The sequence below is a fragment of the Sminthopsis crassicaudata genome, chromosome 4, assembly GCF_048593235.1.
Source record: "Sminthopsis crassicaudata isolate SCR6 chromosome 4, ASM4859323v1, whole genome shotgun sequence".
Lineage (NCBI taxonomy): Eukaryota > Metazoa > Chordata > Mammalia > Dasyuromorphia > Dasyuridae > Sminthopsis > Sminthopsis crassicaudata.
Window position 1 is genome coordinate 344,843,860 of NC_133620.1, and position 16,469 is coordinate 344,860,328.

At 47.8% G+C, this 16,469-nt stretch overlaps 2 protein-coding genes across 2 annotated transcripts; one reads left to right on the forward strand and one right to left on the reverse strand.

Annotated features, from left to right (window-relative positions):
* Positions 1-817: 817 nt before the first annotated feature.
* TMEM101 (transmembrane protein 101) lies at positions 818-9,059 on the forward strand. The gene is made up of 5 exons (XM_074261160.1): positions 818-1,121; positions 1,743-1,923; positions 2,096-2,242; positions 4,503-4,835; positions 8,921-9,059. The coding sequence occupies exons 1-4, from the start codon at positions 985-987 to the stop codon at positions 4,809-4,811; spliced, it is 774 nt and encodes a 257-aa protein (XP_074117261.1). The 5' UTR covers positions 818-984; the 3' UTR covers positions 4,812-4,835; positions 8,921-9,059.
* NAGS (N-acetylglutamate synthase) lies at positions 6,826-12,233 on the reverse strand. The gene is made up of 7 exons (XM_074261150.1): positions 11,659-12,233; positions 10,308-10,582; positions 9,743-9,956; positions 8,927-9,107; positions 8,465-8,636; positions 8,033-8,215; positions 6,826-7,350 (listed from the first exon to the last, which is right to left on the reverse strand). The coding sequence occupies exons 1-7, from the start codon at positions 12,136-12,138 to the stop codon at positions 7,197-7,199; spliced, it is 1,659 nt and encodes a 552-aa protein (XP_074117251.1). The 5' UTR covers positions 12,139-12,233; the 3' UTR covers positions 6,826-7,196.
* Between the last annotated feature and the right edge of the window lie 4,236 nt (positions 12,234-16,469).

Sequence of the window (16,469 nt, forward strand, 5' to 3'; positions counted from 1 at the left end):
TTGTGCAAAATTTTTGATGTATATTCAGACCTTTGATTTTGATCTTGAGATAGGTGCCTAGTAGTGGTACATGGAAATATCAAAGGGCATACAGTTTGGTCAATTCTTAACACATTTCAAAGTGCTTCACAGAGTGGTTGAGCTAGGTCCCAGATGCACTAACAATCTAGGCTTCTTTTTCCACGATTAAGAATTATAAGGGATAAAGGATCTGAAGGAGGTGGAAGAGTCCTGCCCAACCTTGGGTGTGAACGGGGCCACAAATAGGGGACCGACCTTTTCGGGGCATAAAACCAGGGTTAGGTAAGGCTGGGTGAACGGAGCGAATAGTGAATGAAAAGGGCCAGTTTTAGCACTGCTAGTGTAGCTTGCCCACCCGGACTTTACGGTTGTCCGGTAGGAGTCGGTGTATCTGGGAGGGACCTTGGAGGTCGAGTTCATTAGGCAAGGACTTGAGAGGAGAATTGATTTGCCCACCTCTATATGCTTACTAAATTTTCAAAAGTGCTGGAAGAGAAGGAAATTTGAACCCAGAATCTTGGTAGTTTGACCTGAAAGGACCAAAAGGTCCTCTTCTCCCAAACTCCTAATTTTACAGATGGGGAAACTTGAGGCTCAGAGAAGGGCGAGACCTCCCTCCTTCCAATGTGCAATGCTGAATATATTTGCATTCTCGAATCTGGATTTAAAATAAGCAGTCTACAGCTGCTCAAACCAAACACGGAAAACTAGCAACGTGGGAAGAAGCCGAGCTGCGCTTTGTCTCCGCCGACGGACGTCCCAGACGCACCTCCCCTCGCCAGCCGGAACCACGTGTTGCCCGGTGTAGGTCGGGACTGGGCTCAGTTTCCGGTCGGAAGAGAGAAGCCGGCGGCCCCGGAAGCCTCCGTTCGCGTTCCCCCGTCACCCTTTCCCTCCCGCCCTCGCTGCGCGCTCCGGAGCGAGGCCGAGGTCGAGCCCGAGTGCCGTCTGTCCTTCCCCAAGATGGCGGCAGGTCCGGGCCGGCGGCGGCGGCTGCTGCAGCTACTTATGCAGTTCGGGTCGGTGCTGCTGACGCGGTGTCCATTCTGGGGCTGCTTCTGCCAGCTTATGCTGTACGCCGAGCGGGCCGACGCGCGCCGGTGAGCGAGCCGGCTCGGCCACCGTAGGCGGGCGGAGGGAGATGGGGCGGTGCAGGGAAGTAGGGGGTGGGGCGAGGGTGGGAAGGAGCGGGACGGCCCGGGAGGAGGCGGACGGGCACCCCGCTGAATACCGAGAGGAAACTCCTACTAGGGCTACTATGGGATAGTGCGTGGGACCGCAGCAAGTGCCCTAGGGAGTGTGCTGCTTTCTAACTGGGAGAGGCGCTCTTGCTCGGGATTGAGTCCATATTGGGTGTCCCGAGGGGGGGAGTGGCCATAGAGGCCTTTCCGCACGGGAGCAAGCAGTTCTGGGATCTTGCGCTTAAGGCGGGGAACCTTTGCATTCCCCGCGCCCCCGCTTAGCACGGCGCGGACGCCCGGAGGCGCTCTTAAACCCTTGCGGACGGACCTTGGGGGCACCGCACGTTTGGGAACTGGTTTGGTGGGGTGGGAGGTGGAGGGAGGATGGAGACGGGGCGGAGCCGCGGGGCAGCGCCTCGCCGCGGGCACACCTGTAGCGCCTGGCTCCTATGAGGCGCGGCGGTGCTGGGGAGGACCTCGGCGCACACGCGCTGCCGGGCGTGCCACGGGGCCCATCCGGCCGCTCTGCTTGTCCTTCAGGAAGCCCGACATCCCGGTGCCCTACCTGTACTTTGACATGGGGGCCGCTGTGCTGTGCGCTAGCTTCATGTCCTTCGGGGTGAAACGCCGCTGGTTTGCGCTGGGAGCCGCCCTCCAGCTGGCGGTCAGCACCTACGCCGCCTATGTGGGAGGCTATGTGCACTATGGAGACTGGCTGAAGGTGAGTGCTGCCCTCAGGCGGGTCCTCAGCGGCCAGCGCCAGCCCGGGGAATGCCGCGGGACCCTTAGTGGTGTCACTGGGAGGGAGGAGGGCTTGGGGGGGGGCTTTGGAGCTTTGCTCTGGGGTCTTCTCCGGATGGGAGCCGTCTCTGAGAGGGTCTCCTCCTTTCCAGGTTCGCATGTATTCCAGAACCATCGCCATCATTGGTGGCTTCCTGGTGCTGGCTAGCGGTGCCGGCGAACTCTACCGGCAGAAACCTCGGAGCCGTTCTCTGCAGTCCACGGGCCAAGTGTTCCTGGGCATCTACCTCATCTGTGTGGTAGGTGGGGGCCTGCAGGTTCGGGGCGGGCCTTTCCGTCCATACCGAGTCCTTAGAGAGGGGGCGCCAGGATCCCCCACCGCCGCCCAGCTCGGCCCGGGGAGCGGAAGGGGAAGAAAGGGGCCCCCAAAGCCACGGCTGCTCTCCCAGCAGCTTGGCCTTAGTAACCGCTCCCGGTGACTGGGGAGAGCCGACTTGCTGGGCGCCTTGTTCCTGCCATCAGACTGGCTCCATTTAGCTATCAGCGCTGACCCGGGAAAGGTCCCAGTCCCGCCTGAGAAGCCTGGGCCAGCGCGCTGCGGCTTCCTTCCGGCTCGCGCTCAGGTCGGACTCTGGAGAACTTAGATTGAGTGCAAGGGCCACCCACGGACTGACTGACCAGAGCCCGAGCCCATGCTCTGGGGCAGTTACTGCCAAAGGAAAGTGAGTCAGCTTCACAGTCCCGCACCCTATACTCAGAAAAGCTGAACTCTCCAGCTCAGAGAGGTAATAAATATTATTAAGGACTGATCTGTGGAGTGTCCTTCCACTCTGAATAGAGCAAAGAAACAAGGCCTTAGCGTCCTGGACCTCATGGCCTAGGTAGGAGGTAGCACAGATAACGGGAAGAATGAAAAAGGCTTATAAAGAAGCTTTGAGTAGGTGGGTCAGGAAAAGCGTCACTGAGGGCAGGAGCCCTGGGCTGAGCCTGGGCTCAGTATGAGGGCAGCCTATGTGTATTGGGAACAATAAACATGAAGGCAGGTGTGACAGGTATTAGAGCCATCCAGGTATGCTGAAATAGCTATGGGAGGAGTCCAGACCCGGGATTTCACCAGCATCAGGAATTCTTGGTGTGGAGATTCCATCTGCCCAGGCAGATCACAGCTCACTTGTCATTTAGTGAATGTCTGGGACACAGGGATAGCTGCTTGGTATCAAAAGCAAGACTTGATACTGTTTTCCTGTTTCTCCATTCACTTCGCTGTTTTTCTTGGCTGGAATCAAATTTTATATGACATATAGTTCCCATTTTTGTAGAATGTATAGCTTGATTTGGTGAGAAGGCACAAATACAAAGAGGAGTGCTTCAGGGACATCTAATTTCACCAGTGATCAGATTGTTGCTTCCTCTGACTTGCAGGAACGCCTCTGTGGCCTTGCAGAAGGTGGCCAGTCTGGCAATAAGATTCATCCTATCCTTCACAGAACACATTTTTTCATACTCAGCTAAGCAGGTTTTTGGCTATCCATTCCCATGCCTGTAAAAGCCCCCTTTCTGAGATATTTCTGTGATTTTCCAAACTTTTGTTATTTACATGTATTTTATTTTTTCCCCAATTACTTGTAAAAATAAGATGGATCGAAGGAGATGGACTCTGAAGGTAAAGGTAGCTGTTAAGTGTCTGAATCAATAGCTCAATATCTGCTATCTAATTAGTGCTTATTAAATGCTTTTTTTGACAGGAGGATTGTGGTCTAGAAGGGTATTAATAGTGATCCAGTTTTGTGCATAAGCACTCGGGAGAAAACCCAGCAATTCAGAGTCCCCATTAAGGGTGATTGTTAATAAAGTTGTGTTTTAGAGACATTAAGAAGGATGAAGACTTAGATACTATCTAATTTGGTAATTAGAAGATTGTTACTGATCCTAAGCAAACAGTGTTGGAAAGAGCAGGGAAGAAAGAATCCCAATTGCAAGGAGTTGAGTGGGCTATGGGGAAGTGAAAGTGTAAACCAGCCTTTTTCGAGATTTGTTGATGAAAAGGAGAGACAAGAGTTAGCTGTTGAAGGGAGTATCTGAGTGAAGTTTGTTAGAAGAGAGAAGACTTTCCCCAGAAGAGCAGGAGTGAGTGGAGGAGAGAGGGATTGAGTATGCAGAAAGGTCAGCTAGATTCATCAGAGTTTGGGGGGAGGGGGTGAGAAAGGGAGGGAATAGGATTAAAAGAGTTTGAAATGGGGATGGCTAGTACACAAAAAATTGTAGAATGAAGTGGGAGCTGAGGAATTGATGGCATTGGGTATAAAATACTCTTGTTAGAAGTTTATCAGTGGGAGCAAGGATAGCGGTGAGGGGTGTGAGATGGTAGCTGAAGGAGTCAGCACAATTTAAGAATAAAGACAGCTACTGGAAAGCTTGAGCTGGGTGAATTAGTGAGTCTCTAAAGGGGTGATCATTTAATTAAACAATTGAATTTAGTTGACATAGAAGGGAATATATTCCAGTTAGGAGTAATACTGTGTCCCAGGTACCACTGACCTCCCCCTGCCCTCGCCCTAGGCTTACTCCCTCCAACACAGCAAAGAAGACCGGCTGGCATATCTGAACCACATTCCAGGAGGGGAACTCACACTCCAGCTGCTCTTCATCCTTTATGGTATCCTGGCACTGGCCTTCCTCTCTGGCTACTATGTGGCCCTGGCTGCTCAGATCCTGGCTGTGCTGCTACCTCTTATCATCCTCCTCATTGATGGAAACATCATCTATTGGCACAACACTCGGCGAGTTGAGTTCTGGAATCAGATGAAGCTTATTGGCGAGAATGTGGGCATCTTTGGGGCTGCAGTGATCCTGGCTACTGATGGCTGAATGGCACCCGTTAGGGATGATGGGGTGAGAAGGGAAGTTTTTTTGGGGGGAGGGGTGCAGGGGATTTTCTTCCACAGGCTATTTATGCTTAAAAAAAAAAAAAAAACCAACCCAAAAACCTCTTTTGTAATGATTGGCAGGAAAAGGGTCTTTACCCTATTCTATTAGGAAATGCACTTTAAGAAGAAGCCCTTGCATCTGGGATGGGATGTGGGTGCTGAACTTCTCCAGGACTTCTCTGACTTAGGGAGTATTTATTTTAGGAGAACCACCTTTGGGAAGATCAGGGGAGGATTGTGGTTTTGGTGGGAATTGGGACAGGTAGAGGAAGAAGCTGGATGGACAGCAGCAGACCAGGAGAGAAGCAAAGATACAGAGGAAGACAAGGACCAAATGTATATATTTCTTCTTGTACAACTTGTAACTAGTACAGTTAAATTCTTGATGAAAGCGTAATGCTATGTGTGTGTGAGAAGCAGCATGGACCAGACTCAGAAATAGCCAAGGGGACTGACCCAGCCCAATTTAACTAGTTTTCTGGATTACGGGAGGACAGAAACATAGTTTGTTCCCATCAGTCCCCTTCACCAATCTGTTTAATATTCCTTCTGGACTGGGACTCATGGTAAGGTGATTCAGAGCATGGCTGTTGTCCAACCCACTGTCCCCACTTTGATTGAAAGCTTCTCCAGGTTCTGCCACATCTTTGCTCCAGGTTTTGCGGTGGGCATTCTGGGGACAAGAGTACCTCATTCCTTCTCCTTTTCCTTGCTTCTCAATCAGCACATTTCACACTTTCAGAAATAAACACTATATACACCTCTGGATTTGGTTTTCTAGTTTCCCTGTAAGTGCCTTTGATATGAGTTGGTTTTTTTTACCCTAGATGATATCTTCTCTTGCCTTATACTTTACCCTCTGTTTTGGACATTTCACTCTCAAATGTCCCAGCTTACAACTTTTGATTCTATTTTTGTTCTTCAGTTTGGGAATTCTTATGTGTCATTTTGTTTTTTCCTGTTACAAATCAAATTGATTTCCCATCACACATTTCCTAACCTTTTTTTTTTTTTTTTTTTTTTTTTTTTTTTTTTTAGTCATTTATGAAAAAATATGTGAATACCTGATTTCTTGTGTAATCAAAGAGGGGCTTATTTCTGTTGAAATGTGCAGGAAAGGATGACAGGGGTTGGAATGGACTCATAACCCTTTGCTCCCCACTGTCTACTAATTGAAGCATGGGACCTGCTCCTGCTTTGGCCTTACCTATAGATGTTGGCAAATAGTCCCATTCCACCAAACCCAAAATTGAGCCTGTCATCTCACCTGAGCTTTTAAAATCAAAATGTGCATGCACCTGCCTCTTCCTTTCTTTTCCAACTGATATCAGCTGTTCATGTTACCTTGGCAGCTCATATATGTTATTTTCTTGTGCTTATTGGCTTTACAGGAGAGGAGTGAAGGTCCTTTCTAGAGGCCTGTTTTGCCATCTTTTCACTTTGGATTAGGAAGATTTTATTGGGTGGCCATAGGGAGGGGTATGGAGATCTTGGGCTGTAGAGAGAGAGTAGAATTTAGGACAGAGGCTGAGGCTGCTACTGGCCTGATTTGGATGGACAGTGACTATTCCATGGTTTGAAGGTCATCGGGAACTAGACAGGGGATTACTTCTGCTTTCCTTCCCCCCTCCCCCCACAACATCTTTTTTCCTCCTGTATTCTTATCAAAGGTAGGAGTGGAATCAGTGAAGGGCAAAGTTTTGATCAGCAGATTGATCATCAGAGTCTGGCTTTGAAAATGCTTTCACTTTGTCATTTTTCTCCCTCTTTTGTCTTTGTTCTCAGGACTTTGCTGTCCCTCATTGTTAATTTACCTTCCGTCCCCCCTTCCCATTCTGAAAGCTGAAAAGGGTCAACATTTAAATAAAACCTAAGACCTGAAAAAACTAATCTTAAAAGTGAATATGAAGAGTAATGAGAGGCGAGGGTAATATCTGGGGACAGGACACCTTAAATCGAACATGCAGGTGACCATGTATTTCACCCAGTTGGGCCGTAGTAGAAGCCCTGATAGGATTGAGGTTCCCAGGGAAGATGAAGAAATAGTTACTGGTTGCTTTGGAATAGGTAGCAGACTTTTGGACAGAAGGTACCAGGTACCCCTACTCCATTCAGCTGAGCTAGTCCTTCTGTTTGTGCTACTACCCTGGTTCCCTCCCCTTCCCAGAGTCCAAGGGCCTCAAGGCCTTCCCATCTCCTCTTCCATGCAAGTTTCTCAGCTAGCAAGCCCAGGCCTTCCTCCAAACTTCCCTGGGATACTGCCTCAGCATGGTTCTTGGCTGTGCATTCAGTTGGGCTGGGGGCACCAAAGTATTGATGGTTCCTATCAGCTGCCTGGGTCAGAGGCAGGTTTGCAGAAGGAGTCAGGTAGTCCTTTGGCATGGTTAACAAGCTCATAGGAGTCCCGGATGTCAGACAGGCCAAACCAGAAGAAGATCCACTGTTTGTTGGAGAAGCTGCCATCGCAGTTCTTGAAGTACCTGGAGTGGGAAAGGAGCAATGGATGGGTCTGTCAGTGCATGGATAGTCCCAGTCCCAGCACTCCCAATTGCCCTAGCTTGGGGAAAGATTCCTGGACAGTCTGAGAAGTTTATGCTGCCCTCTTTTTCTGGCTAATTCTTTGTTATGTTTCCTAGAGGTAACAAGCCTGAATAGAGCTGTTGCTTAGTGAATAGGAAGAGAATGGATATAGCAGCCAAGCCACAGGTAGATAAGTCTATGAATGCATTGTTCCTCACCATCAGACAAAGAAAGGGAATAGGTAACTGCTATGATTTTTGGAGAACCCCTGAGTCCTGAGGTATCTCATTTGGCACACAAATGATATTGGGGTTCTTGGAAGTGATGAAAGAAGTCCAGGTCACAGAGCCAAGGTGATAGACTTGCCATTTCTCTGGCTATAGCATTTGCTGCTTGAAGCTGGACTTGGAGGGAATGTTCTGGGCACACTAGCCTAGGCTTTACTCATATCACGTATGACACAATCATAAGTACATTGGGCCCACAGGTAAAAATCTTTGATTTTAGTTCCTGATTGGTTACTAACTTGATTTGTTACCTTGGGCTTAAGTTTTTGGGGTTCTTATTGATCAAATAATGCATCTGGACCAAATGATTATCTAGTGTTTTTCATTTAAGAGTTGAAATTCAGACAATGCCTACCAGGGGTTGATGGGATTGGTGACACGGGATCTCCAGAAAAGTCGATGCAGATCCTGTCGCATGCACTCCCATAGCATCTGGCCTGAGCCCTGGCCTTGCCGGCTAGAGTTTACCACAAACTTGTCCAGATATGGGGTGCCTCCCAGCACAGGTTCAGTAGTTAGGATGGCTGCAGCATTGTACCTGGAACCAATGTGAGTGAGGCAAGGTCAGGGTTTCTACTTTTACCACCCCCAACCTCATAATCAGCTCCCTGTACTGGCTCAGAGACCTGTGAGGCTTGTCAATATTTCCTAGGGTTTCCTTTACTCTTTACAACAGTTGGGCAAATTTGTCCTCTCTCTTGCCTCAGCCCCTCTCTGACACCTCTAAGAGTGACAGATGCACCTTTGGCATAGGCATTGCTCCTAGACCAGCACTGCCTTGGCTCACCCTTCAGAATAGTAAATGGAGAACAGCCGTGGTCGAAGAGAGGCCAAATAGTCGTCCCGAAGCTTCTTGCCAAAACTTGCATTTACAAGGTCTACCAGTCGCTTCTGATCCAGCTTCTCTAGGCTATCTACTCGAAGCATCCGCTCAGCATTCTTAAAGAGGGTCCCTGATCCTAGAACAGGGAAATAACAGGATAACTAAACTGCCCACTCCCCTCCACCACCCCTGCCCTGCCATGGAAAGTTAAGTGAGATTCCATTATTTCTCTCTTCCCCCTTCTCCCAATAATCCCAGAACTGCCCCCCTTCCCTAGGCTTATCTACTCCTTAGTGACCAAAGAGATATTGCAATGAGCCTGCCTGGTGTGTTGCTACACATCTTAGTTGCCAATCTTAGATGCCCACTGGCACCTTGCAAGTGTTACACCCAAAGTTGTTCTCTCTCCCCACTGACCAGGCTTACCCTTGTTGCTGAAGAGTTCTGTAAGCAAGGTATTGGCAGATGTTATAACAGCTGAGGCATCATGGGATAGTCGGCCCAGCACATCTACGATGAGCCGAATTTGCTGCTTCTCCTTGCTGCTCACCCACTGGGCATTTGTCACTAGGTCCAGGTCAGCTGGCAGGTTTACATTACTCAGAACCTAAGGACAGGAGGGAGCAATGACTATCACCAACCCTTTGCTCTGAGCCCAAACCTTTCTCAGGAATTTCCCATAATGATCCTGCCATTGATTTTCTTGCCATCTTATTGAGTCCCTTTTCCATGGTAAACCCCCAAATTCAAGGGCTGGTCACATGAAATGGCACAATGGAGAAAGGAAAGCCAGAACTATACACAGATTAATGTAAGAATCTTATCCAACTTGGGAGAGACTTGGAGTCTTTGTGGTTTTGGACAAACCATTTCCCTTTATCAGACATGGTTACCCTGTCAGTTGTTGACTTTGCATGTTATCTTTCTTTGTTAAATGGAAGGGTTGGATGGGGGTAGAATAAGGAATGTTAAAGGAAATGATTAGGATAAAAACAAAAAGCAGTGATTAAACTTTAAAAAAAAAATTCAGAGGCTGGTCTGATTTTTAACAGGTCAAACTGACCCCTCTAAGAGAGGGAACAAGTGCAAGGTGAAAGGAGGCAAATAAAAGGGGTCGACAAAGGATAATCAAATTTATGTGTTTACTTGGGTGAGACTGAGACAGGCATCAAAACTCAAGTTCTTGGGGTTGGAATCGGATAAAGAGGAGAATGTTTGAGTGGCAAGATGGATATGACCTACCTTTTGATCAGCATCTCGGAGACCCCCAAAGGTATTGAGAAAGATGATCTTGGTGGGCAGCAGAGCCTTGGCCAGAGCAGCAGTGACCTCCAAAGAATTGAGTAGCACAGAGCGTCGGGCACCTGTCTCGCCAATAGGACACAGGATGGGGATGCTGTCCGACTCCAGGCACCATTTTAGCAGGTCTGTCTCCACAGAGACAATACCACCATAGCTGCAGGTAAAAGTTGCAGTAGGGGCTCAGCTGTCTGGGGTTCCATAACTCAGGGAGCAGGAGGGATAAATGGGTAAAGTACCAACTTACTCTGGTGTGTGGGGTGGTGGCAGGTTTGGAAATAGATGGATTTAGGAAGAGAGGGTACAATTAACCTGGTATAGGCTTGTAAAGAAGAGCTAGGAAATAGTACTGGTAGGTTTAGGGGGTAGATTTGAGTCATCCATGGAACTCAAGAGAGTGGGTGCTACATACAGCCATAGGCTTAATTGATAGAGTAGTAGTTAGTAGGTAATATGAAGCTTGCGTGTACCTAGGGCACTGTGGATGTGGAAATAAAAGGTTACTTACGTGGCATGGGGGGCAGGTTCAGCAGCACTCAGCACAGACCCACCTCCAAAAAAGGGCACAGCTGTGGCTGCATTGTGTCGTAGAGAATCCACAAGGATCTTACAGCTCTGAGCCATTTGGCCTTTGGCCTCCCAGAAGGAAAGGCAGCCAGAAGGTGCAGTGGGTGCCGGGAGTCCAAGAACCACAAGGGGCTTCATATCCATCCGTTGCAAGAAGGCCAGGGCAAAGGCCAGACTTAGGACTGCCTCTTTGCACTTGAACACAGCTTCATCCACCTTCAGAGGAGGAGGTGATGAGAGCATTGGGTACAACCCAGTCATCCTGGGCCACATCACACCTGTTACTAAGTGTCCATATCATGTGACCCAATGTTTTTACTATCCTTGACATTTAAGCCTTTCACTGTGTAATGTCAATGTCCTCCATCCCCTCCAAAAGTCTATACCAAGGTCCTCATACCTCTATGTCTCCCATATTCTACCACTATCTGCCAAGGTGTCCAATATCCATTGCTATCCTGCCCATTTGTCCTGGTCCCAATCCTCACAGTTTCTCTTCTCTGAGCTCTAACCATTCCCCATTCCCTTGTATAAGCCATGGTGGGGCCTTCATTATGGCCCTAAAACGGCTGGAAGTTCTAGCATCTTTCAGGATCCTTTCCTTTTCTTCCTCCCAAACACAGGCCCAGCCTTCAGGGGCTCTGATTAGTCTGCACTTCTTCATTCCTGGACTGTGGCTCCGCCCTTCCTTCTCCCCATCTCACCATCTTATGCTTGTTTGCCTGCCACATTCCCCTCCCCCTGTTTAGAAGTGGCCTTGGACCCCAGGGTTTACATAGGGCAGGGTAGGTGGAGCACTGGTTGTTGGGGGTGGGCCAGAAACAGGCAGAATATTGTTTTGTCCTGTTTTTCCTTCCTCAACTGCCAGTACTTCTGAATCCAACCTTTTCTTTCCAGCTTCTTTTCTACTCCACTCATCTCTTTCTCACATGGTGTCCTGTAGCACCTACTTGTTGCCCAGTTTCCACTTTCCTGGCTTAGTTCTGCTCTTACTCTAATCTGGGAAGCATCCCACCCACTTACCCTAACAGTCAGGATGGGCCTATCAGCAGCAGGGATAGTCCCTTTTCAACCTTGCCCTCACCCTGCCCATCTGTAGGACTAAAGTTGATTGTACGAAGGCCCCATTTCTGTCACCAGGTGGCCTGTTAGGGGCCTCTCCAAGATAAGGAGTCGCATTAGTTTTGGCCCTGGCAGTCCCAACTAGTGATAATGGCAGGCTTCCGGTCGTGGTATACCAAACCCGAAATCGAAATATGTCAGTGTCGATTTCTTCCCAGGACGCCCCTCACCTCGATGATGGCAAAAGGTTTGTCCGTCGAGTTATAGGTGGTCTGGAACTGGGTAAGCCAGTGCCTCGCCTCCCCGGGGCTGGCCCCACATTCGGTCAGGAACGCCTGGATGTCCCGCTGGACCAGCGAGCGGCTGGAAGGTGGCGCGGGGGCCACGGCGGGTGGCTGCGGTGCCGGAGCGGCGGCTGGACCCGGGAGCGTAGAGGTTGCGGGTGGTCCCACTCCCGGAGGAGGCCCCTTGTCAACGGCCGCCTCTTCGGGACCTCGTTCGGCCTCCTCTCGAGGCAGCTGGGTCCGGACTCGGGCAGTACTGAGGCGGCGACCGGGGCTGACACCCCCAGATCCCCGGCGCCTGGCACTACTGCTGAATCTGCGGGCAACCCCCAGAGCCCAAAGCCGCGCACTTGACCCTGTCCCTATTCTTACTCCTGCGGCCGCTGCCTTTCCAGCCAGGGTCCGAGTCACCGGAGCTGTAGCCATGGCAACCCCTCCAGCCCCCCAGCCTGCTACAGTATGCTCCCGGCGCCCAGCTCGAAGGTGACTCTTAACCTTCAGGGGGCGGGGTCCAGGCCTGGGGTAACTGCAGGGCGGAGCTCCCTGCGGAGTTCGGGTGAGGGAGAGGGCGGAACTCAGCTCCGAGACCGATTTGGGGCGAGGTCAGGAGGAGGGGCCCGGAGAGGAGCCACCCAGGTGTTCCATCCCTCCCAGTCTCCAGCTTACGGACAACCCAGCCAGTCCCAAATCATGCGGTCCGTGAGATAAGGCGGTGGGAGCAAGGCTACCTTTGATCTGCTGCCAGGGTCGGTTCCAGGAACAGAACCGGAGGGAAGTCTGGTGGCGGGGGTGGGACCGAGAAAGAGATTGACGGTGGGTGGGAGGGGAGCTGAGGGTCGAGGGACTGAAGGAGAATTGCAGAATTAGGGTAGAGATTAAGAGGATGTTGGAAATTAAAAGTTCCCAGACCCTCTTCGTTGGCTTCCTCTAGACCTACGAGAGGGGATAAGTGGAGGGGACCGAGCTGGGATAAGGATTGGGACAGGAGTCAAGGATAGGGAGGGGAAGAAGGGACAGGTTTGAGGAGGAGTGAACTGGAGATTTGCGGGGGCGGGGTTCGAAGGTTAATCACTCCAAGTTTCCTTTCCTCTCCTCTCCCCTGGAATTCAGGATTGCCTGGTTAGGGAATAACCACTTGGTCCCTACTCTCCAAGATTTGAGTGGGCCAGTGGGATAATGACAATTTGGAGCTATGCCCAAAGGGCTATCAAATTGTACATACCCCTTGATCCAGCAGTGTCTCTACTGGGTCTGTACCCCAAAGAGATCATAAAAAAGGGAAAAGGACCCACATGTGCAAAAATGTTTTTAGTAGCCCTTTTTTGTAGTGGCAAGAAACTGGAAACTGAGTGGACGCCCATCACTTGGGCAATGGCTTAAATAAGTTATAGAACATGGATGTTATAGAATATTATTGTTCTATATAAGAAACAATCATCAGGTCGATTTTTAAAAATCCTGGAAAGACTTACATGAACTAATGCCAAGCGAAGTAAGTAGAACCACGAGAATAGGATTATGTGATGATCAACTATGATGGATTTGGCTCTTTTCAACAATGAGGTGATTCAAAGCAATCCAATAGACTTGTGATGAAAAGAACTCCACATCCAGAGAGATGACTATGGAGACCGAATGTGTATCACAGCATATTTTCACCTTTCTTGTTGTTTGTTTGCTTATTTTTTCTTTCTAATTTTCCTCCTTTTGATCTGATTTTTCTTGTGTAGCATGATAAATATGGAAATATGTTTAGAAGAATTCTACATGTTTAACCTATAGTGGATTACTTGCTATCTAGGGGAAGGGGGAGGGAGGGAGAAAAATTGGGAATATGAGATTTTGCAGGGTAAATGTTTAAAACTATTTTTGCAAAAAACAAAAACAAAAACAAAAAAAAAACTACCTTTGCATGTATTTTGAAAAATAAAAACCTATTTTTATTTTTAAAAAAGACTCAGGGGATATTCATAGTTAGGGGCTGGGATAAGGAGCAAATGATTGATCATAGATGTAAAATGCTTGGCAAACTCCAAAGCATAATATAATAGCTATTATTACACAGCAAAAGAGATTGAGGAGAAGTGGTTGGAAAGGAAGGAAGAGAATCAGAAGAGTATAGTGTCACAAAAACCCAGAGAGGAGAGAGTGTTCAGGAGAGGGTAGGCAAGAATGAAGCAGAAAAAGCAAGAAGAATGACTGTCAGGACTGGAAATTAAGTGAGCAATGATAATTTTGGAGTGATCAGTTTCAGATCAGTAATGAGGGAAGAATACCAGAATACCAGGGGTTGAGAAGTGGTAGAGCAGGAGACAAAATGAGGTCACAAATTTATACATGTATTTTTTTTTTAATCAAAGCTTTTTATTTTTCAAAACATATGTATGGACAATTCTTCAACATTAGCCCTTGCAAAACCCTGTGTTCCAATTTCCCCCCCCCCCTTTCTTCATGCCCTCCCCTAGATGGCAAGTAGTCCAATATTTGTTAAACAGGGTAGAAATATATGTTAAGTCCAACATATGTATACATATTTATATAATTACCATATCAAATAAGGAAAAAAGAAAAGCAAAATAAAATGCAAGCAAAAAGAAGAATGAAAATGCTATGTTGTGAACCACATTCAGTTACCACAGTCCTCTCTCTGGGTGTAGATGGCTATCTTCATCATTGAACAGTTGGAATTGGTTTGAGTCATATCATTGTTGAAGAGAGCCATGTCCAACAGAATTGATCATTGTATAGTCTTGTTATTGCCGTTATAATCTAGAAAACGATGTATAACAGCCAGTTTGGCTGAGAAAGGGAAGAGACATAACTTGAGGGGATGTAGGATAAAATCATGGTTCTTTTTGAATGGCATGGGAGATACTTGGGTATGTTTAAAAGTAAAAGGGAAGGGACAAGCCCACACCTCTATGGCTAGACAGTGTGCCATTGACTTTGTAACTGTGTCTATCCTGAGTGGGAATCCAGCGTTACCTTTCAGCACCCCTAGGTCAGGGATTGTTGTCACACAACCGGGACTCAGGAATTGTGCCTTCATCATATCATATTACAAGTTCTCTTGAGGTCAGAGTTTATTTCCCTATTGTCAAAATGAAGGGAGAGGTTCTTTTTCCCCACCTGAATAAAATCTCCTTGGGACTGGGAACTGTCCTTTCCCTTTCAGAGCCTGGAGTTTACTGAAGGCAGGAAATAGCTTTGCTAAAGGGACTAATTATACCTCTTCTATTGAACTGGGATCTCCAAGATGGCAAGAACTGTCTCTCCCATCAGATTGGAAATCCACCAGAACAGAGACTTATCTCACCTCTCAGAATAAGAGCTTCTTGGGCATACATATATGTTACATCTCTGTTAAAGTTAGACTGGAAACCACAAGGAGGTTTGATATTTGCTAATCACTTTCCTCACAACTACTTTGTAATGTAGGCAGTATAAGTAGTATTATACAGATGATGAAACAGCTCTTAGGTCAAGTGACTTGTTTACAATTACACGGATAAGAAATGTCAAAATGGGCACTTGAGCCTATGTGAATCTGGCTCCAAGATCAGTGGCCTTCTCACTTTTCTTCTTGTTCTTCCTTTAATAAACTTATTTTCTTGGTTTAATTGAATACCTTCTTTTGGATTTGTGCCCAGTGACTACAAAAGAATTCTGTAGGGAAGAAAATACTCATTAAGGGGCCAAAGAAGAACTTCTGATAGTAGCCTTTTTTTTCTTATGCTTAACCCCAATGAGGACATGTTGCCTCTATAGCTCCATCTTGCAGAAATGACCCTAAAGCTTCCCTGGTATATTGATCCCTTTCATGACCCTCTGTGGGATGGACCCACTTGGTGTCCCCAGACATAGTGCCCAGACCTCAGCTGAGAGAGGTTGTGCCTTTGGGCAGCCAATGGGAGGCAGGGATGGTCCCATAATCAATGATTAACCTGGGCAACTTTCTAACCTCATACACCTAATACATGTTTCCCCCTCACATTCTCTTTTTTTTCCTGTAGAGGGAGGAGAAGATCTGGTTGGGAGTCCTCCTTACTCAATTGGAGAGTAGATAAAGGGGCAGTGTTTCTAGTTGCCAAACAAAACGTGAGTGGGGTCGGTGAACTTTAGTGAGACTTTCACTCCAAAGGGCAGAAAGAGATTGCTCCCCACCAGTTGCATAGTTGGTTTCTCTCTCTCTGTTTTTCTATCTCTGTGTCTCTTTCTCTCTCTCTCTCTCTGTTTCAGTATCTCTCTCCAGTAAAGCCAGAGAGAAGCTGAGACATGCAGTAGAAGTGCATCAGTTGAATTTCCTGAGCCCTGAAGCAAGGGAGAGACAATATGGTACAATGAAAAGAATGTTAGATTGAGTCAGAGCATCTGGGTTCAAATTCTGACTTTGTCACTTCCTACTTGTGCCTCAGTTTCCTTATCTGTAAAGGAGTTGAACTAAATTGCCCTCTAAAGTCCCAACTCTCAATCAATGATCCTATGACAAAGGAAAAGAGTATCAAAAAGGTTTCTACCATTGCAAAGGTCAAAGAAGATGAGTACAGAGAAAAAAGTCATTGACTTTGGGAATGAGCAGCTCTCTGGTGAATTTAGCACAGTGTAGTTTCAGTCCAGGATTGGGTACAGGAGCCATTTGACTAGAGGTAGAGGAGAAAGAGCAATGGAAAGGAACAGAAGTGGAAAAAGTGGACTTGGAGGAATTTGTTGTGCAGTATAAAGATGAAGACAGGTTGATTGCTAGGGGCTTGTAGAGT

What these genes read in the sequence shown, in the direction of transcription:
- NAGS (XM_074261150.1), bottom strand. Translation starts at nt 12,138, where the DNA reads ATGGCTACAGCTCCGGTGACTCGGACCCTGGCTGGAAAGGCAGCGGCC. An exon ending in GAACCTGCCCCCCATGCCAC is followed by an intron (nt 9,957 to 10,307) that starts GTAAGTAACCTT and finishes TTTTACCTGCAG; the next exon opens with CTATGGTGGTATTGTCTCTG. An exon ending in TCCATTTACTATTCTGAAGG is followed by an intron (nt 8,216 to 8,464) that starts GTGAGCCAAGGC and finishes CATTGGTTCCAG; the next exon opens with GTACAATGCTGCAGCCATCC.
- TMEM101 (XM_074261160.1), top strand. Translation starts at nt 985, where the DNA reads ATGGCGGCAGGTCCGGGCCGGCGGCGGCGGCTGCTGCAGCTACTTATG. An exon ending in ACTATGGAGACTGGCTGAAG is followed by an intron (nt 1,924 to 2,095) that starts GTGAGTGCTGCC and finishes CCTCCTTTCCAG; the next exon opens with GTTCGCATGTATTCCAGAAC. An exon ending in GCATCTACCTCATCTGTGTG is followed by an intron (nt 2,243 to 4,502) that starts GTAGGTGGGGGC and finishes CCCTCGCCCTAG; the next exon opens with GCTTACTCCCTCCAACACAG.